Source organism: Schistosoma haematobium, chromosome 3 (assembly GCF_000699445.3).
Source record: "Schistosoma haematobium chromosome 3, whole genome shotgun sequence".
Taxonomy (NCBI): domain Eukaryota; kingdom Metazoa; phylum Platyhelminthes; class Trematoda; order Strigeidida; family Schistosomatidae; genus Schistosoma; species Schistosoma haematobium.
In genome coordinates, this window is record NC_067198.1 from 48201281 (window position 1) to 48224281 (window position 23001).

General features: G+C 35.1%; 1 protein-coding gene across 3 annotated transcripts in view; it reads left to right on the plus strand.

Moving 5' to 3' along the window:
• Window positions 1-23001, plus strand: part of MS3_00005944 (uncharacterized protein) — a gene marked incomplete at its 5' end in the record, with an annotated part of 67380 nt that overhangs the window by 32182 nt on the left and 12197 nt on the right. For all 3 annotated transcript variants that reach the window (XM_051214037.1, XM_051214036.1, XM_012939349.3), the window contains 5 exons: window positions 2614-2846; window positions 11846-12053; window positions 13377-13475; window positions 16031-16108; window positions 20491-20785. In XM_051214037.1, coding sequence (XP_051070065.1) covers window positions 2614-2846; window positions 11846-12053; window positions 13377-13475; window positions 16031-16108; window positions 20491-20785 — 913 coding nt within the window. The remainder of the gene's footprint in view (window positions 1-2613; window positions 2847-11845; window positions 12054-13376; window positions 13476-16030; window positions 16109-20490; window positions 20786-23001) is intronic.

The following is a 23001-nucleotide window of genomic DNA, read 5'->3' on the forward strand; positions in this document are numbered from 1 at the left end:
AATAAATCACCTTGATCGAATCACCTGGACATCGAAGCCGTACACATAGACCTTCCTATGGATATCAATCAACCAACGATTAAACAAATCAGGATGGTCATCAGACAAATAAAGAGTGAGAAAGCAGAAGGACCTGACAGAATACCAACTGAAGCATTCAAGTCGGACATAGAAAAAAATGTAAACATATTCCACGTTCTATTCAAGAAGATCTAGGAGGAAGAACAAGTGGCGATGAACTGGAAAGAATGATACCTCATCAAGATACCAAAGAAAGGAGATCTGAGCAGATGTGAGAACTACAGAAGCCAGGGGCATCACACTACTGTCAGTATCAGGAAAGGTTTTCGACAGAGTGTTTCTCAACCGGATGAAAGATCAAGTAGACGCCCAAGATCCAGATCAACACACCGGAGTTCGTAAACATCAGTCGTGTACAGACCAAATCACGACACTACGAATAATTGTTGAGCAATGAATTGAATGAAACTCATCACTATACATCAACTTCATTGACTATGAGAAGCATTTGACGGTGTGGACAGTGAGGACTTTATGTAACCTTATTCGATACTATCATATAGATGAGAAGATTGCCAAAATCATCCGGAATTCATACGACGGATTACAGTGCTAGGTGGTGCATGGAGGACAGGTGATGGATGAATTGCAATTGAGGACCGGAGTCAGACAAGGCTGCTTACTCTCTCCCTACCTCTTTCATCTGATGATCGACTGGATTATGAAAACCTCGACATCTGAGAGAAAGCGCAGAATACAGTAGACATCTTGGAAACAATTAGAAGATTTGGACTTCGCAGATGACCTGGCCGTTCTATCCCATACACATCAACAAATTCAGGTCTATACAACCAGTGTAGCAGAAGACTGCAGCAGTGGGGCTCAACCTGCACAAGGAAAGAATCAAGATTCTCAAATACAACACAAAGAACATACTTGATGAATAAACTCTGGAAGAGATGGAAGCACTCACGTACCTCGACAGCATCGCTGATAAACATGGAGGATCTGATGCAGATTTGAAGGCGGAGATTGACAAAGCTATGGCCACATTCCTACGGTTGAAGGACATATGGATCTCAAAACAACTATCAATCAATAACGAAGTCAGAATCTTCAATACAAACTCAAAGACAGTTAATTCTATTGTATGGAGATAAAACTTGGAGAACTATCACAACCATAATCGAAAATGTACAGATATTTTAAAACAATTGTATACGAAAGATACCCAATTTCTGTTGACCGGGTACCATCAACAGTCTACTGTAGGAGAGAACAAACGGGCTCCTAGTTGAAGAGATTCTGGAATGGATAAAACATAAATGAGGAAATCATCAAACTGCATCACGAAGCAAGCGCTAACTTGGAATCCTGAAGGAAAACGGAAGAGATGAACATCAAAGAATACACCGTATGGGGAATTTAAAGCAGATATCAAAAGAATGAATAGAATTTGGAAAGGATTGGAAAGGATTTCTCAGGAAAGAGTTGGATAGGGAATGCTGGTGGCCTGCCTGTGCTCCTCCATAAGGAGTAACCGGTGTTAGTAAGTCAATAAGTTCCACCCCCGTACATCCATGAAGAACACCACTCAGATACACATAGGCGACGGATGACTTGGGACAAATAAGCATCACACAAGTTGGCGTATTCTACATCACTGCAGTGAGAAAGACAGTTTACAATACAAGAAGTGAAACAGAAAAATCTAATACCGTTTGAAGTGTGAAAATCGAAAAAAAACGTCAAATAGATCTCTAGAAGAATGGATCAAGTTAGACAATGAAAAGTAAAAGAAGCCCTACGATAGACAAAACAACAGAAATTTGGCTAAAATCTAACTTGAATTTGGTTATAAGAGAAATACTATGACTTTTCGCTATGTACCATTCAAAATAGATTTTTTCTTAATCAAATAATTTGCTTTATTACATACAATACATGTCGAGTATCACAAAATAATTGAACTCGATACACTTTCAAATGTAACAGAATAATCTGACTGCATTAAGACACCATGAGAAAAAAATTAATAACCAAACACCTGTTATGTTCTTACAAAATGTTGTTCACATATTTGTCTTTCCCTTTTGCAAACTAACAACTACCTAGAAGAATTACTTCACTTCCATTCATTGAACAGTACCATTAGACCAGTTTCTAGACAATCTAGCAAAAGTTCTCCGGAGGAAATAAAATCAATAAGCATGTTATAATATAATCTATTATATTCATCAATTACAAATATTGGTCGTGAACAAAGACCCTAGTTACAATAATATTCCTCTAACTAAAGTATTTCACAGAATACTAATGTTGACTTAATATTGTTTGATGAGATCATACTGGATGATAAAAGTTTGGAAGCTTCACATCTACTCAGAGTTCGCTTTGGTAATACGTTTAGAAGGGAAACTAAGATATTTACTATCAGACTACCTATGTTATCGAATTGCTAGCTCTTAGATCCAAGTGCATATACATTAGTTACTAAATGATTTTGAAAACCTACAAAAGATTATTTCCGTCATTGAGTAAATTGGACAATATATTCCGTTATTTTTCCTTAAATTCTGTTTTTACTCTTAGATTTATCGACGTACAACTCCGTCAAAATGGTCACAAAAATCTAAGCTTGGTGATTTAAATATCAATGGAAATGCTTACGATTGGTCAGGCTTGTTAGGTGCCTATTTTGATGAGACTTATGTGGTTTTTGATTCGGACTATCCAATTTATACCCGATATTTAGACTATTTACAAAAATTCCCAATACTTATTGGCACATTGGAAAGAAATTTCACAAAATCTGTAGCTGATCGGTAAGTAAATATTTGTTAGATATTAACACCGTTGGATGTCGGCCAACTCAGTGGTCTAGTGGTAAAGCGCTCGCACGCGAGACTGATAGGTCCTGGGTTCGAATCTCGCAGGGGGCGAAGTCGTGGATGGGCACTGCTGAGGAGTCCCACAATGGGACGAAACGGCCGTCCAGTGCTTCCAGGTTTTCCATGGTGGTCTAGCTTCAACTGACCCATGATCTTAACCATTGATTTTTATTTCGAATTAGTCAGATGAGACATTTTAAAACCATAAAGAGAAACATTTTTATCAAAAGACTTATTAATACTAATTCTAATGTTGCTGAATACTTTTCATTGATCTTAATATGGTTTGAAACATAATAAACTGAGGTAACCATTTATATTTCTTCCTTCTAATATAATATCTTCGTTAATCAATTTGTTCCATACAAACGATGTATGGTATTTAGAATGTTTTTTATAAGGTATCTTTTCAATTGTATATTGACCTATTAAATGTGGAAAAGATTATTTTTAGGTATCCTTTGCATTCCTTTCAGGGTGAATTCAGTAGTTGTTCAGTTAGTGAACATAATCAATTTGATGGAAAACCATTCAATTTAGAATTTCAGTGTATATGCACAATAGTGTTTTTTTTGTGGTATTTACCGTAGTATAACAAAACCCCCCAAAATCAACATAGAAGTAAACAAACCATAGCAAAAGGGGAGAAATGATTTGGAAATACAAATAGTTTATTAATGGAAATTTATTAATGGAAATGTAGATGAAATATTTAACACTTGATATATGATTATACATATATATGTATTAGCAAATAAAAAGGTTATTGCTAAAGGAAATGTTACTAACACCAAGTAGAATATGTTTTTTATTTGTTAGTTGGTACATTTTAGATGAACATCTATTTGACCTATGTACGTAATGATTATGATTGACTTATAAACTTAGAAATGTTGAGTTTGTTTGATGAGTGCACTGTTGTTGTAACTGTGGACTGCAGATTAGACGGCAGCAATTTATCGATCGGACCAAAGACGTGTAAAACACGTAAGAACGACCTAGAGTCCTGATTCGTCCTGCTTTCTGCCTAGCCTAACCAACCAAGCCCAGAACACAAGTCTCAGCCTCTGAGATATGAATCATTATATTTCAAACATACTGAGTTTATATACCAATCAAACCGACCACAACGTACCAATGAAATATGAAACAACATTTGTACAAGAATTAGCCAGATGCGGCTGTGAATGAAGGAGGTAGCGATTAACAAACAGGGAATTGTTCATGAATGGTAAATCGTATAATACTAGTTCATAGATCAAAATAAAGCTCATAATAAGAGGGAGATGAATATGAATAGTTTAGTTATTTAACAATTACACGATAAAAACATACTCATAATATTGGTCCATAAATGGATCCCAAAAATTACCATTCATTATTCCTATCGGGATACAACAACTGTCATAAATAAATATGATCTTGCGTCATTGTTAATGAAGCATATCGAAAGCCATTATGTAAGAAAAGTCTCTTATTTTCATATTTTTCTAATGAAAAAGTAGCCAAATTTCTATGTCTTTTTGATGATTTTACATTTTCTGAGCTGAATAGTTCAATAAAGGAACATTGTTTAGCCAGCATCTTCCTCTCGGGCTATAAATAGTCTCCTCTTGAGCTTACACATTTATAGGCTACAATTACCTTCCATATTATGTGAGACACCTGGTAAAATAAAGAATACACATGTAATACAATCATGCATAGTAATTCCATGCTCACAAAGTTTCAATGTTTCCGCACATATTGTTATTTTTAACAAAAACTCAAAATCGTTTGAAGATAAGCGTCTCATCACATAGTCACTTAACAATTATTTCTAGTTTAGTCTCTTGTTCAAGGCATATGGAATGATTTAAAAACACTAATTACCGTGTAGAAAATAAATAAATAGGTCAGTTTGACAAGGTAACAACATAGGATTTTGTAAGTTGTTTAATAAAATAAAGAATAATAATCCATGTTTATATTTCCCTCTGTTGTGACTTCAAAGACAAACCTACAGCATATGTAAACTGATTACTATATAAGATCACTTCAACCAAGACGCCAATTATTGTTAAGTCTGAACACTTAATGTGGTGACAACATCACTCTTTATTTACTGATTTTAGTCCCGTAAATAGTTTATTCATGTTTCTAAACAAATGTGTTAATATCAGAAGGGGTTTCTGGAGATCTTAGAAATTTCACAGATTGAAATTATGAGTCAATCTATGAAATTTCTAAAATCTCCACAAACCCCTTCTGATAATAATCATCTGCTCACTAGTGACTGACTTTGAGAGATATTCCTGGAGTTCTAGTAGGAAGCCGTTACCAGTGGAGTTCAACCAGGTCTATTGTGAGATATCAGCTCATTGAAGACAATGATGTACAGTGGCGCAACTTTGTGGATTGGTTGAAGTTAGACATTAACATCCATTGGATGCCGACTCAGTGGTCCAGTTGGTTAAGCGTCCGGCGCGAAACCAGTAGGTCCTGGGTTCGGATCCCACGGGGTGCGGGATCGCAGATGCGCACTGCTGATGAGTCCTACAAAATGATGAAACGGCCATCCAGATTTTCCATGGTGGTCTAGCTTCAATTGACTCATGATTTCAATCTGTCAAATGTGTTAATAACTAACATTTAAACGAAACACAAATTGTCATCACACTTTTATTGAAATAAATATCCGTGATTGTTTTATAGATTAAAAACGATATGATAAACATCTGATTAAAAAGTCAGTTAAATTATTTTTATTCAATTCATGAGACACTATTCTGTGTATTTCACATTGAACCCATCGATATTTTTCGGTTTTATAAAAAGCTATATTGATTTCATATAACAAATAGCGTGTTATGTAAATCATTGTCCAGATTGTTAGTTTCATAGAGCTCATATCATTAGCAATTAAATTTCCGCTATGATGTGTACATATATGACTGCTTATGTTTCCTTCGGTTGATAGGAAGATTGTATATTGATAAATGAGATTTGAAGAAATACATGAGTTTACGTTAAACACAAATATTTCTGGGATACTCATATAACTGTTCATCTACAAATCTGTTAAGTCTTGCTGACTGGACGCTATATTCGTTCCTAAGCTATTCTGATAACCCTCACGCTAGAACTATACAGTGACCTGAACACCAGAAAGAAGACGCAACGTATGAGAGAGACACTTTACGCCAAGGTTCGTTTTTGTACAGAAAACATGGGTATTTTTAGATGTTAACGTTTGTTAAATCGACATCATATTTCGGCTAATCCGTTAACGACGTATTATGCTACTGACCAATAGTAGCACGCCACGTTGGAATTCTAGAATGCTCCATCATGCTCTGATTAGCTAGGACTCTTCGGCTCCCTCTGGGCTTCTGGAGGCTCCGTAGGAGTACTCCGAAAGCCGACTCGACAAAATCGTATCAAAATTTCACAATCAGACCCTATACAAAAAAACACTATCGTTGAAGAAAGAGAAAGTTTCATCCAAAATACTCATATTTAATAATTAAAGGTCCCACAGAAAGCGCTAATCTGTTGTGAAGTGCATACAGCTTTGAACTAATAATAAACCAAATGTTTTCATCATTCGATGTAAAATTATCCTTTTAACAATGATTCATTGAGTAATTTTCGAAAGTTAGTTACTCAGATATTCAAGGAACGAATAATCTATGAAAAATAAAACTAACTACTAGTTAGTTCCTACAGTGTTGTCAACATCATGCCAATCGATCTTCAGTCCTGAATAATGTCAGTAATAAGTTAATAATCAATCGTAATAATTATGCTGTAGAAGACTTTGAAATCTTCTTGAGTTTTTTAGATATATTTTAATTCAACCTAACAAACCACGGATTTATTCAAGCTTCTCACATACTAAACAAATGTAAAGCTGTTATTTGGTATTCCTCCTTTTCTAAAGACCAAATGTTACTAACGTAAAATAAAACTTCAATATAAATTTTACTACTCATTATTAGTTCATTCATATGTGTTTTCAGGAAAAAAATTACTTTGGACAAGCTATAATTCGCCAAACATCAACACCCAACTTAAAAATGATTAATTATAGATTTTAAAATAATTTTTAGTTTCAGACATTTCCTTCCGTATATTGACGGCCAAAACTTTCAGCTTTCGGTAAACACTATAGTTAGCTCCCAAATGCCCTGGTATGGCCGAGAGTGAGGAGACTCCGCTCTCCCTCTCGAAATGCTCTTACACGGCCACGCGTATACACCCTCTACCAGGGAAATCCTATTCACTGCCTTCTCTCAGCGGAGGTGTTGTTTACGAAATCGAGAGAACGAAAAGCAAATGTACGGTGCTTTAACCGTATTCCAAACCAATGGTGCACATGGGCTCCAGTATCCTACGGGATCAAATGGCGTATGAACCAATTGTCGGTCACTGGCTTCCATGGGACTACATCTCCTTACGATGTTCCACTGCCTTGTGGATCAGACCTGTCGGTCGAAGGCTTGGGGTGTGGCCCCCTAATGAAAACCACCTGCTTCGGTTTGGGCACCCGGGGCAGTATCACAGCTCTAACACATATCGAATGAGATTTGTGTGGCGCATATGTATTTCGTGCCCCCATGTACCAACATCTATGTGTTAAATAAATAAATATTTTGAAATGATTAACTTCAAATCCAACAGTTTAGACATTCCCTTTTTATTGATTCAATTTTCATAAGCTACTCTGTTTAACCAAATCATTTAGATAAAGATCAGTTGTTTAGTTGGTTATCAATGTCTATTAAATTAGAACAAAAAGAATTTCAAATAATCAGTATGATAGTTTATTCAGTTACTAAAAAGTACTGAGTTTAACCAAAGGTGAATTAAATGGCAATTGTGACGACGGATCACGTGTGAACTCGAGGAGACTGTAAGAGGCTCAGAAGGAGCCGAAGACGTTCCATCCAATCACCTTGCGAAAAAATATTCTAGAATTCCTACGTGTAGCTTCCCGATTGGATAATGCTAATACCCCCCTGTATGCGGATCGGAGGAATGTAATGATGATTTCGTTCTCACTAATAACTATAAATACCTGACAATTTTGTACTATGATTGACACTGTTTGGAATAATATTCCTTTCATCAGTCTTCTGTCTTCTTATTGCGACTTGGAAGGGTTTTGGTGTTTTAGTGCTCTGTTATACGCGGTTTATCAATAAATCAATTTTCAAGATATAACAGTAATAAATAAGTGCTTTAGAACGCTAATAAAAGTAAATATTTCAATTTGCTGTATCGGTAAAATAACTCTATTTTCAAGAGTCTTAGGATAATGTGGCTGCCATTCAGGCCCCTGCCCCTGTGCTATATAGTACAACAAATTAGTTGACAAAATAATGATCTACCTTAATAAATAATTCGGTAAAACAATTCAGTTTAAATGTTTGTAATTCACAATATACATCCCTGAATGACCTTAGTTAAATGATCACTGTATTCTAGTAATTGATGGACAGTTGTTTCAGTTCTAATATGGGATTTTTCAATAGTGTAAATCCTGGATTGCATGATGGACTGAACACAGGACCTTAAGGTTACTGGGGAAAAACCCACTAGTGTATGTACATATCCTCAACCAGTTCGCGATATAAGACAGCTATTTTCCATTATCTTAGGTATTTGTAAGGACTGTTGAATGTTCCTGATTTCAATAACATCCCATAGTCTCCACCCCCAATACCAGTGGTTCTGGATAGGACTAATAGAGACGAAATCATCTGTCGTTAGAAAACATACTTCTGTAGAGTTATAAACATTTTTCCCAAATTTATTCCTTTCATCAAGCATGTGGCTGTGTGGTTGCAAACAGTGAATAACATGTACCCTAAGGTACTTGAAGCTACCACCAACCTTTTACAAGTGGTTTATTATGTGTGTTTTAAATAGTGATTAACCAGAAAACCGCACAATTTTGTCTAATTTAAATTAACTACTATAACAATATAAACAATATAAGACGATAATACCAAGTGAATTACTATAACAATAATTAAGTAGTATATTAAATTTTGCAACAATCGTTGGGCTCATTCTCGGCATGATTTTACGTCATATCGTTTTCATGATATTGTCGTGACTTTTACCTCAAGTACTGATTTTGACCTATCAATTAAACGGACCTCATTTCGATTATGAGCCAGTTATTTTAATGGTCACATCAAGATCATTTACGACAATACGCGGTTAACAAAAGTCATTGGAAAATACGATGTTGTTTAAACTCTGATAACTGATTTACAACAAAACAACCATCGAAGCTACAAAATTTCCTAGATTATTTTTGTCTATATGATACAATTATGACACCACTATGCATCTTATTAAACATGGTCATAAGCCATGTCTACCTTACGAATTCTACAGATACAAACTGAATCATCCAAGTGAAATAGTTGTTTGTGTGATGAGAGTTTTGGAGCGATGAGTTTCAGTTCTTGACTCTAGTAAACAACAATTCGACAATAAATCATGCTAACAGTTACCAGTGTATGTTTCATTTTATCCATGAATATAAATATTATTCTATTTCTCATCTTCAATTTACCAAAATCTTGTTTATCTTCACCATTTGACGACACCTGTTACAGAAATTTCAGATAAATTATTCACATCAACAATAAATGCCTATGTGTTTTCATCCAGTATAAACAATAAACATTTATTATTATTTATTTATTCAAACACATAGATACTGATACAAGAAGGCACGAAATACATATGCGCCACACAAATCTCATTCGATATGTGTTAGGGCTGTGATACTGCCCCGGGTGCCCAAACCGAAGCAGGTGGTTTTCATTAGGGGGCCACACCCCAAGCCTTCGACCGACAGGTCTGATCCACAAGGCAGTGGAACATCGTAAGGAGATGTAGTCCCATGGAAGCCAGTGACCGACAATTGGTTCATATGCCATTTGATCCCGTAGGATACTGGAGCCCATGTGCACCATTGGTTTGGAATACGGTTAAAGCACCGTACATTTGCTTTTCGTTCTCTCGATTTCGTAAACAACACCTTCGCTGAGAGAAGGCATTGAGTAAGACTTCCGTGGCAGAGGCTATATACGCGTGGTCATGTGAGAGGATTTCGAGAGGGAGAGCGGACTCTGCCCACTCTCGGCCGTACCAAGGCATTTGGGGGCATTAATTGGAACGATTATAATAAGAAAAATAATGTTCTTATATAATATTTATTTTCATCGTAATGATGAGGTGTAGTGAAAATCGTAAAGAAGGCTGTTAAGTACATTTTTCGTACTTATAATATTTTATCCTGTAGCTCAAATGCTTTACCAGTATTCTTTCAAAGTCTACATATCCTACAATATCCTTATCAAGAAATTGCATTGAAATATTGGTGATTATATATGCAAATAAATGATCAATAATAGAGTAAATATCTACCATATATTCATCATAACGGTTATATTATATAGCTTGACAACATAAAAAATAATCGATTTACTTATAGTCATCTCAAAATGTATAACTTTTTGAGTTTTGTATTACAAATACAGAAAACTGATGCAAGTAAAATACATTTTAGATATTTGATTCTTATTTGACTGATAATGTAACTATAAACTGTCACAGTTAACCTTAAATAGTATAAATTTACATAAATATGTATGTTCAAACAACTCAAATCTTACTTTCAATTGATAATATATATTCTATACTCATTGTCTAATCTCAGTATGATCTGATTGTTAATGATGTAGATGAAATATAGATCCTAATAATTCATAGGTTCTGTCGATGGAGCCGGTTGATAACAAGTTGGATTTGAAAAAGTAAAATACTGATGTTTCGGATGTTTATCATCTCATATACCTATTTTGGCAAGTAAACGAAGAAATAAGAAGTGTGGATGTGTCTACTCAAAATATTACCAATATAATATTAATTAGAATAGATAATCCATAGTACGATAAAGGGGCAGTCACTGAATAAAATAATAGATGTACAACAACCAAGAATACATTAGAAGTATAAGTGTAAATGTGTAAGGACATGAATATAAGAGGTATATATGTACTGAAGGTCACAATTTCCAATCAAGAGAATAGAGTCATTAGGATGGCAAAAACGACTCAATAGTTAGATGTTGTCAGATTTGCCTAAGTCTGTTCAAAAATTTGGTTAATTCGTGTAATTTTGTAATAATAAGAAAGCTAACACAACACTATAACATTTTTTCCTACTGTTAATTTTATTTTAACTGAGTCTTATTTCATTTGATTATTGGCATCTGTGCATTAAGTAACTACTTGCCGAATCTGTGACCTGGAGATTAAGCGTTCAAACACGAGATTAAAGATTACCGGTTCGATCTCCTTTGGCGAAACCGTGAATACGAACTCCCAAAGAATCAAGTATTGGAAAGAACAGGTCTTCAATGCTTCTTGATTTTTACTGGGAGTCTAGATGAGATTAGCATGTGATTTATGTCAAAAAATTTCTACAATCTCCACAAACCCCCTTTGCTGATGAAAATAACCATACTCATGTTATCCAAACCTTTTTCACCCAGTATCGTAGTTTCAGAAATTAACATTGAAACAGTCAACTAGTGACTGACGTCTTATATACGTGAATAATTTACATTGGCTAACTAATTAATGTTAACTTATGCCATGTTATATTTTCCTCAGTTGATTCGTATTTCGGTCCCTTCATGACTTCATGTACACCTTGAGAACAAGTGGAGATTAGTAAAGAAACTAGACTCTTTTAGGTAGATTACTACATCCTAACACTGATTCATCAGTCAACTAATCAGGTTTCCTTAACTGACTTGTTTTATTTTTATTAATTTTTTGTAAAATGTATTCATAGTTAACATCAGAATATAAAAACCACATTATTCAAAAGAGTTTACATGATATCTTTTGTTTAATTTACAGAATCATGAATAACTACATGTTGTGGAATGTTCTAGATACGTACACATGGCATTTGTCATATGAATATTACATGTTACATTTATCATACAATTATCAAACTGAACATATCATGGATCTGGAGTGTTTTTTTGTAACACATGAACTATTTGATACTGTATTAGGAGCAATTTATGCTGAAAAACATGTACATAACGAAACAGAAAACGAGGTAAACATAACATTGTGAATTCATTAGTTTTTTTTTTAATTTTCATTTGAGCATATTGAAATCATTATTCATTATGAGTAATATGAGTAATTGGATCAGATCACTCTAACACTTCATTCAGATTACTGAGAAATTCTAAGTTGCTTCAATATTCAACACTTATCTTATAAACCAAGATAAATGAACCACGATATTTACAAAGTGAGCAATAGTTAGACGAAACTACATTTAAAATACTTACATCTTGTAATACACTGAATTCCCGAACAGAAACTTACCTGTTATGTTGTTCACTTTGGTATAGAGTTATACCATGAATAATCAATAAAAGTGAATTGAGTGTATCACTTCTAAACTTCAGTTTTTCTATTCTCTTAAATTTGAAATTCACAATGACACATGCAAGTCAATATAGGCGCATTCCTCCTAAGGAATAATTTTTTACCATAATATTAAATCTCTTTGTATGAATAAACTGATCTTGAGTTTTTATGACAATCCACCATCCTTTGGTGTTTCAATAGTAATTAAATGTTAAAATATATTTCATATTATTATTAACCTATAGACCTATATCAGAAGGGGTTTTGTAGATATTATAGTAATTTCAGCAGTTGAGATCATGGGTCAGTTGAAGCTAGACCACCATGGAAAACCTGAAAGCACTGGACGGCCGTTTCGTCCTATTGTGGCACTCATCACCAGTGCGCATCCACGACTTTGCCCACTGCGAGATTCGAACCCAGGACCTACTGGTTTCGCGCGCTAGCACTTAACCAACTAGACCACTGAGTTGGCCGACATTCAACGGTGTTAATGTCTAACTTTAACTAATCCACGAAATTGAGCGACATACTCACCATTGTCTTCAGTGAGTTACTATCTCACAACAGATCTGGTTGAACTCCACTGGTCACTAATTCTCACTAGAACTCAAGGATATATCTCTTGAAGTCAGTCACTAGTGAGCATATGTTAATTAGTATCAGAAGGGGTTTTGTGGAGATTTTGGTAATTTCAACAGTTGAGATCATGAGCCAATTGAAGCTAGACCACCATGGGAAACCTGGAAACCTGTCTCGAAACTGATAGGTCCTGGGTTCAAATCCCGCGAGGTGGGGTCGTAGATGCGTACTGCTACTGAGGAGTCCCACAATAGGATGAAACGGCCGTCCAATGCTTCCATCTTTTCCATGGTGGTCTAGCTTCAATTGGCCCATAGACAATTGTCATCATTTTCAAATGAATGAAGTTATCTAGTAGTGTTTTGGTGAGTTTTAAAACTCACATACATGTACAAATGTTTTGTTTGTTTGTTTTCAGGTTAAACAAATGACAACATATTTAAGAACTAGTTTAAAAAATCATTTAAAACAAATACAATGGATGGATGAACAGACTAAAAAAGATGTGAATGAAAGAGTAAGCAAGTTATTCTTTTTGATTTTAAACCCCTTTATTATATTTCATAAAATGAGGGATGTTTTGAAGTATTAATAAAATGAATACCACAATTGATTGATCACTGGGCGGCGATCAATGTCATGAGTGTCTAGTCCTTATTAGTTCGGATCGACTGCTATCGATCACTAATAAGGACTAGACACGCATGACATTGATCACCAACCAGTGATCAGTCAATTGTGATCACATCTCATTCCGACAGGAGGTCGGTCGCGGCTCGGATAGGTCAGTGGTAACGTCTCTGACTGTGCAGCTGGGTGACACGAGATCGAATCGGCCAGGGAGCACCAGTTCCCTCAAGATTACAGGTACACCTTGCTGACGAGTGCCAAGTAGCACGAAACCGAGGTTCAGGGTTTCCTGTCGACTACCTCCAACCACCATCTAATCTCAAAATGAATACCATATTGCCATTTGAAGATTTAAACTACAAAATATTTCAATTAATTAAATTATATTAATAATTACAGGAATTTTGTGAAGATTCTTACAATTTATTCTTTACACCATGAATTGATATCAGTGAAACAACCACTGAAAAGCAGAAAGTGCTGCATATCTATTCTGTCTCAGTACGGGACTTCTGAGTAGTACACATGAACGGCTTTAACCGGAACGTTCGTTAGGGTTATAGAAGTATCCTATACAAAACTTAAATAGCTTTCTGATGCTTCCCGGTTTTCAAATGTTGTTAAACTGGGGTTAGTCAAAAATATAATCCATAAAATTAACATATATGCCAAAATATAAATAGATCTCTGTTTTTACACACATTAGTTAACCATACCTTGATTTTACCAGATACACGAGGATAGATCATGATTATTATTATTCAAATTCAGTAGTTTACCACCTTGTTCAAAACTCATTTCTCATTGGGGATGAGATAACTTTTTTTCTAAAAATCATTATCCAAACATTTGGTAAAAAAAAACTACTTCAGTTTGTGAACCAAGGGAAGGGATTGTAAACGTACAAATTTTCGACTGAATAATTACTTTATAACTGTAAAGTGAGGTTGAGATGTCGAAAGTATTTCATTAGAATAGAAGAGCTGAATGTGGAACGGGTTCCTTTCTAATAAACCATTCACTTAACTACTAATAGTCTGTTTACCAATTACACTTTTATTTTACAACCCAATCAACATTTCTCAAAATAAAAAAATGTAAACCCAACATAGTATTTACTTTATAAATAACTTTGTGAAGGATATCTTTATTCATACCAATCAGTTTGTTACTTTGAGTGGCGGGCTAACGTATCTTAATAAACGGTTCTGTAAGGTCTCTAGAAATCAAAATCAAACTTCTCTAGATCCATGTTCATTTTGTATACTTCTTCGAATACTCCCATTTCATAATGAAATACATCTGACTATACGAAATCAAAATATCCGATACGAAGTGCTTTGGAGATGAATGTTTTTAGACACACTATATCACAGTAGACTAAATACTTAAGATAAAACGAGTGTAGTATGTGAATACGTGAATTATATGAACATATGTTTACAATGAAATATTCAAACAGACACACAAGCAGTCATGTGTATGTAAAATATGTACATACATAAAAGTTGTTAATTAGTCAGGCCTTAAGCGTCCACGTATGAGACTGAATGTTCTTGACTTAATTCCCAGACGCAGCGTTCTGGATGCATACTGATGAGAAGACCCATACTAGGTTTCCAATATTGGTCTAGTTAAGGTTACTTCATGATTCGATCTTTAAAAAAATATAGAATAACTAAAATGCTGAAAAGTATCACATTGAATCATTATGTTTTTGTTTAACTTTTAATCTGTTTTACATCAAAAAAGGCTGGCACAAACTGCTCATTCAAATTTATTTACAATATACTGGTAAGTTTAATTTTAGGGAGATGCTCAAAAAGAATAAGATGGATCTGTTTCGAACTTAAATCACTTAAAATTCAGTTGGTATTGTTTGGCTTGCATCTTACAATTGAGGTTTAAGACTGCAATTGATCAGTCTGTTATTGGCATATGTGGCATGCTGTGTGTATGCCTCGATATTACCTTAATTCACAAACTATTTGTAAGCAATGATGGATAGTGGGTTCGAGTCCTGGAGTGAACACCAACTCTCTGAGATGCAGGTACATCCAGCTGACGAAACGTGCGTCTTGGATTCCACTGCTAGCCACTATACATTAAATCACTTAAGATTAAAAGAATACATTTTTATAATACAGTGAATATAACATAGTATCCAAGTAAATTACATGAAACGTTTACTCTTTCTGAAGTAGATTCTATCTGATACAAAATTTTCCCATTTTTTCATAGTCAATATCAAATTATATGATTACAGACATACGGAATAAACTGGACAACAACAAGTACTAAGATAAATAGAATGTGAAAAGTAGTATTCATTTTTATTATAATTATATATTAAAATAATATGCCAGAAATTCTTTGAAAGTGTCTATTCCTACCTTAATAACTATGCTAAAATTGAATTCATCAATGTTTATCTTTATCTAGATTAATAAAATGAAAATTTTATTCAAAGTTCCGGAAATTATGCGCGATAATAAGAAATTAAATTATGCCTATCGAACGGTAAGCTTAATATAATCTTCTAATGAAGATTACTTGAAATGTATGAACTAGTTTAATGCAAAATAAACTGTGTTGATCTAGAAAAGATTCATAACAAATGTGGTCATTGATAACAGGAATGAAATAAATATTATAGAAGATATTACATAAACGTCTCGCTCTCTTGAGAATGAACTGAAACTAAAAATTTCTGTGTCCAAAACACTAACTGTAACTAATATATTTCCATATAGGCACCCAAATGCCTTGGTACGACCGAGAGTGGGCAGAGTCCGCTCTCCCTCTCGAAATCCTCTCACATGACCACGCGTATATAGCCTCTGCCATGGAAGTCTTACTCAATGCCTTCTCTCAGCGAAGGTGTTGTTTACAAAAATGGGAGGACGAAAAGTGAATGTCCGGCACTTTAACCGTATTCCAAACTAATGGTGCAAATGGGCTTCAGTATCCTACGGGAACAAATGGCGTATGAACCAATTGTTGGTCACTGGCTTCCATGGGCCTGAATCTCTTTACGATGCTCCACTGCCTTGTGGATCAGACCTGTAGATCGAAGGCTTAGGGAGTGGCCCCCTAATTAAACCACTTGCTTCGGTTTGGGCACCCGTGCAGTATCACAACCCTCACACATATCGAATGAGATTTGTGTGGCGCATATGTATTTGGTGCCTCTTTGTACCAATATCTATTTGCTGAAATAAATAAGTAAAAACAGACATTGTTATTACTCAAGCTCAGTAGTCAAACTATACTGCACTGACTACGAGATATTAGAGATCTTTCTACATTTCATTTCAACTTGAATAATTTCCATGCATGCATTAAAAAATTGTTTATTATTTCTTATTCATCAGTGGCTCTTCATATGATGTCTATCTGTACTTTAAACTATCTTTCACACACAAAGCTGTAACAGACTGAAAACTCCTAAATGTTTATGAGAGGTGCATTCGGAATTCAATCATTCTTACTTTTGACTTAAGTAATTTAGGCACAGTAATTATTAATGATAAGATTACTATATATTATAGGCAGGTTAGTCTATTAAAATGCATAAAATAATATTGTAGATGGTTGCGTTGATTAATTACTGATTATCAACCAATGTTGTGTTCGTCTAGTCCTTAGTGCTAATAGAATTCAAGAGCTCATTTTTGCAGTGTCGTCAACGGGATAAGTGATTCAAAATGCATTATCTTTCGGGTAGAGGTAGTCTGCAGGATGAGTCTCCTCAAGACTCCAGTCATGTCTTGCTTGAGGGCGCCGACTAAAATGGAACCTGGGTCAAGAGAAGTTTTCTGTTTATCATTTAGAATCACCTAACAATTTTGATAGTGCACAGTTCTTTAAGTTGTATAGTTTAGTTGAAAAGCTGCAAATATCTTCCTGAAGTTCATCGTAATCATCTGCTTAGAATAGAAGAGAAATTCTTGTTGAGTTATTCCATAAGAAAAATCGTGTATAATTAGTTTTGTTCATAGCTCCGCTTTACCCATACCTGTGAACTTCGTAGACTGTCTAGTTGACCCATAATCATGTTATGAATTAGATCAACATCTAGTAACTGACCGAAATATGGTGGTTCTAGAAGTTCTACCGTCTTTTTAGTTATTTTCTAAAATCTTGTTATTTCTCATTGTGAAGCTTTCCATCCACATTTAAATTATTGAGCTCGGATAGTGGAACGCTAGCCGAAATAATAACTTCAAATGTCAAGGTTCCATTTGTTTCAAGTTAGAATAATTGAAATGCCTAATACACAGACGTTTACCATTCGGAAAAAACTGAATTCAACGAGTTAACAATCTCTCCATAGTTTGAATATTTCATCATTATATCTTCATATAACCTAACTAGTCATTCATTATCATACCATTTATGGTATTCGCACAGTACTTCGTTGATTCTCTATTTCAAACATATACTTTAAGGACTAAGTATAAGTAGCAATTCTATTATGTATCCTAACTATTATTACAAATATCTTTGGATTTTACCATTTAATCACTTCGAAACACTAACTAGATGGAATACTTAGATTTACTGAATAAAGTGTTACATGTCTCATTCCAAATAAACAGAACTATTTCATAAAATTCAGAGGCAAATAATTTCCATTAAATTAGTGTTAAAAGTGATGTAACAAACTTACTTACGTCTGTTACCTCTTGTGGAGGAGTACAGGCAGCCCAACAGCATTCTCCATCCAAATCTGTTCTGAGCGATCCTTTCCAGTTGTTTCCAAATTCTGTTCATTTGTTTGATGTCTGCTTCCAATTCCCGACATAGTGTGTTCTTTAGTCTTCCTCTCTACCGATCCCCCATAGGATTCCAAGTTACCGCTTGCCTCGTGATGCAGCTTGATAATTTTCTCAATGTGTGTCTTATCCAAACTCGGCCTGTGACTCTTCTAGTTACTGCCGGTCCCAAGACCGGAAAAAGGAGAAGGGCTGAGCATGGAGCCTGCAACCCCATCCCGTGGAAAAAAATCTTGCTTCCCCTCACGTGTCAAGGTCTTTGCAATACAGTCAACCACCAAAAGAAAGAGGAAGGGAGAGATTAAGCAGCCTTGTCTGACTCCGGTCCTCAATTGCAATTCATCCATCACCTGTCCTCCATGCACCACCTAGCACTGTAATCCATCGTATGAATTCCGGATGATTTTGGCAATCTTCTCATCTATATGATAATGTCGAATAAGGTTACATAAAGTCCTCACTGTCCACACCGTCAAATGCTTCTCATAGTCAATGAAGTTGATGTATAGTGATGAGTTTCATTCAATTCATTGCTCAACAATTATTCGTAGTGTCGTGATTTGGTCTGTACACGACTGATGTTTACGAACTCCGGTGTGTTGATCTGGATCTTGGGCGTCTACTTGATCTTTCATCCGGTTGAGAAACACTCTGTCGAAAACATTTTCTGATACTGACAGTAGTGTAATGCCTCTGGTTTCCGTAGTTCTCACATCTGCTCAGATCTCCTTTCTTTGGTATCTTGATGAGGTATCGTTCTTTCCAGTTCATCGCCACTTGTTCTTCCTCCTAAATCTTCTTGAATAGAATGTGGAGCATGTTTACAGTTGCCTCTATGTCCGACTTGAATGCTTCAGTTGGTATGCTGTCAGTGATAAATCTTGCTAATTGAACGCTATATTCGGTTCCTATGCTATTCTCGTAACCCTTAAGCTAGAACTACACAGCGACCTGGACACGAGAGAAAAGGGGCAATATATGCGAGAAGCACTTTTCCCCAAAGGTTCGTTCTAGTACATAAAATATAGGGTTTTGATAGTATTTTAGATGTTCTCGGGTTTCCCGAAAATTATGGAATGCTACTAAACGTAGTAGCAGTATAGTAATCAACCAATCAGAAACTCTACATGTGACTTTTCACTTTCTTGATGTTTCTAGTGAACGCTGACTGGATAAAGTGCTTCTTAGTGTTTACTGGGCCCTTCTTGGCTTTTGCGAGTTTTCTGGACCACATCAATAGTCAGGTCCTTCTGATTTCCAACTCTTGATTTGTTTGATCGTTGGTGGAGTGATATCCATGGAAAGGTCTGTGAGTGCTGCTTAGATATCCAGGTGATTCGATCGAGATGCCTATTCAAGAGTTCTTCGAACTTTTCCACTCATCTGTTTCTCTGTTCTTGAATCTCATTGATCGTCTCGCCTTCTTTTTCCTTGACTGGTCTCTTTGGTTTATTGTATTTCTTTACCAGTTTTCTCGTTATGTCATATAGTTGTCTCACATTTACTTCTCTTGCGGTCTTTTCCACCGTCGTTGCTAGGTCTTCCACGTATTTCTGCTTGTTAATCTTCACTTGCTTAGTTTCTTCTGTATATTCAGCCTTGAATTTCTCTGTTCTTGTCCAGCTGTTGTTAATTGCTGTCTCCTTATCTTTTTTTCTTGAATCTTTTACTGCTGTTTCCCCAGCTGTTCAGTGTTTCTTTAGCTTCAGTTTCATCTTGGCCACAACCAGGTGGTAATCTGAAACTATGTCAGCAAACTCTCTTGGTTCTCACGTCTTCCATTAACCTTGCAAATTTTTCCTGATGCAAATATTATTTATCTGGTTCTTCGTGGTGTGATCCAGTGAGACCCATGTAGCTTTGTATATGTATTTGTGTAGGAATAGTGTAACCATTTTGTTGAATGCACATGAGTTTGCAAATCTGTCACCATTCTCGTTCCTTTGTCCTAGCCACATGACATCTTAATACCCGGTGTTGTCCATTACGACTTTGGCGTAAAGTGGTATAACAGTATACAATTATAAGACGATTATTTTTATAGTTCTTTTCATATTATTCAAATATTTCACTAATTTTTGCATAAATAATTATAGAGAATGTATCTTTTACTAATTTTTCTAGCTGAGAACTTCATATAATTACTTAAACAATCTATTCTCAGCTATTCAGTATATTCGCGGAGTGTATAATCGTCTACTTTCTGGTGTTACGGAAACAAGTGAAGAAAATTGGAGTTCACGAGATGTTATGGTGTATGATTCACATGTAGCTTTATATTTACAGTTAGATGAAGTATTTATTCCGCCTGGAATGCTTCAGTTACCAATATTTCATCATAATTTACCAGCCGCTTTTAATTTTGGTGGTTTAGGATCTTTGATTGGTACTGCTATTGGTATATTAGTTGGAGAATATGGTTAGTTCCATAAAATTTATTAATGCTATAACACATAAAATTGTATCGTTTCGTGAATTCCCAATTCAGACAGACCCACATCTTATTTGCATGCCTCAACTCTCATAATAAGTAAAGAAACCAAGAGATGATTGTAATTGGCAAGTCAAATAAAGTGCGTATGGTTCATTAGCATTTGAGCCAAGAACTTGATTATTTTCATAATTGACTCCTAAAAACGCGTCTTGTTTACCATATCAATCTTCCTTGAGATGCCCTATGAGTACAAGCATATGATATGTTTCGACTCTCCCAAACAATTAAAAGTAGATACTTCTTTTCATTTAGCTATTCTTATCATAAAATTTCTAATTGAATATCAAACTAATACCAATTTATTAGTTTTGAGTCAGTTAACAAAACTTATCAACTTATAGTGTCAAATAAAAATGCTGTTGAGTTAATGCAAAATACTGATTGTGTAGTGTGGCGTCGAGTCACGTTTGACTATGATCACCACTATAGGAAGACTACGTGCCAGTTAACCGATAAGATCCCCCCCTTACACCAAATATCAGAAGGCAGTTGATGGCTGTGGTCGAGATGTATTTGTTGGCGACCTCGTGATATCGAAAGAATACCGAGATCGTGCCACGTTACAAGTGTGATTACTGAGCGTAACCGAATTCGTGCAAGGTCACAATCAACGGAAGGAAGAATGTCTTTAGTACAGTTAAACGAACAAGTACGGTAAAACAATCCCTGGTACAATTGGTTATAATAATAATTGTTTCCATTACACCGATCGCGTTCTCTTGATAAAAGAAGGTCACTACAATTGATTGATTGATTACTCACTCAGTACTAGATGCTACTACATGAGTAAATATGGGTTTTATAATAGATTAAGAATTAAGTTGTTTAGACTACTAACTGTAGACAGTATATTATCATACTAGATCATATGATACATTAGACCCAAATATCTAACCTAAGATCAACCTATAAATAGACCAGAATTCAGTTTACTGACAGCAAAAAGCATTCAACAAGTGAACTCAAATTAGGATACAGATAGAATTAATAACAACATAAAATTGTCTCGTGTTTAGTTTAGCCTAATATTTCTGTCTTTTATTATTGATCAGTAATGGCTTACTGCCACCAGGCATATTATTAAGAATAAACATCTAACAAATTAAGTTCTATTTCATAGTTATTTGATTCAGCAGGAGACCGTGGAAAAGTCACAGCGGTACAAAAATTCTTCCAAATTCAGAGGTTAGGTCTGTTAAAGTTAATTCCCACAGCTTTTATTGTTTTAAAAAATGTTATTTTACAAGATGGATGTATAAGATGACTATATAGGTTACCTCTACTTGAATTTGATGTTCAGTATCAAATAAATGTGTTTTTACCTTCCACTCAGCCGTACAGGCTGATGATGAGCTTCTCTAGTATTATTCTCGTTGTGATAAACACACGTTAAGGAGATGAAAGAAGTCAACTGATATCCGCTTTTTAAACTCACTTTCGTCTGACTAAATAACGAAAATATCCTATTCGGTCCAGTGTTCTTTAAAATGTCCCTTCTGACTTACAGATATAATTTTTACCAGGTAGTTGACCTTTGAATTATGATTTTAGGACAATCAGGTTTCCGGGTCCTGTTACCGTTTGCAGATGTAGTCTAACACAAATATGTATAAACTACTCAGTCAAGCGATTAATCAACATTCTTTTCATCACAGGTGAATTCGATTAAGGCTTAAAATGTAAATAGACTATTCATTTTCGAAGATGCATAATCTTCCTTTATACCAGTCGTTATTATGATCTGTGATCCGATACAGTTTCTATTCAACTCCCTTAACTCATTCTCTATCAAAATAGGCCAAGGAAGAAGATAAAAACTGCAGAGAAACCGTACATCCAGAAACAAAATCAGATTACTTATATTTCAGGTGTATTCTCAGATACTCCAAGGTTGACCAAGGCAGAAATGTCAGTGGAAGTGACCTTGAGTTGATGAATTGGTTTGTTCATTCATATTAGCTCACACATACTTGCATGTGATTTACCGTTCTGTCTTGAATCTTAAAGCGGCTTATTTAGTTTTGCCTTTTATATAAGCTTTTCGTCACTCATAGGTTAAACTTTATTGAGACTCCAAATAAGAAAAAGACTTCACGGGATTTATGAAGGAACTTTAGCCATATTGTAGTGAATAAGAACAC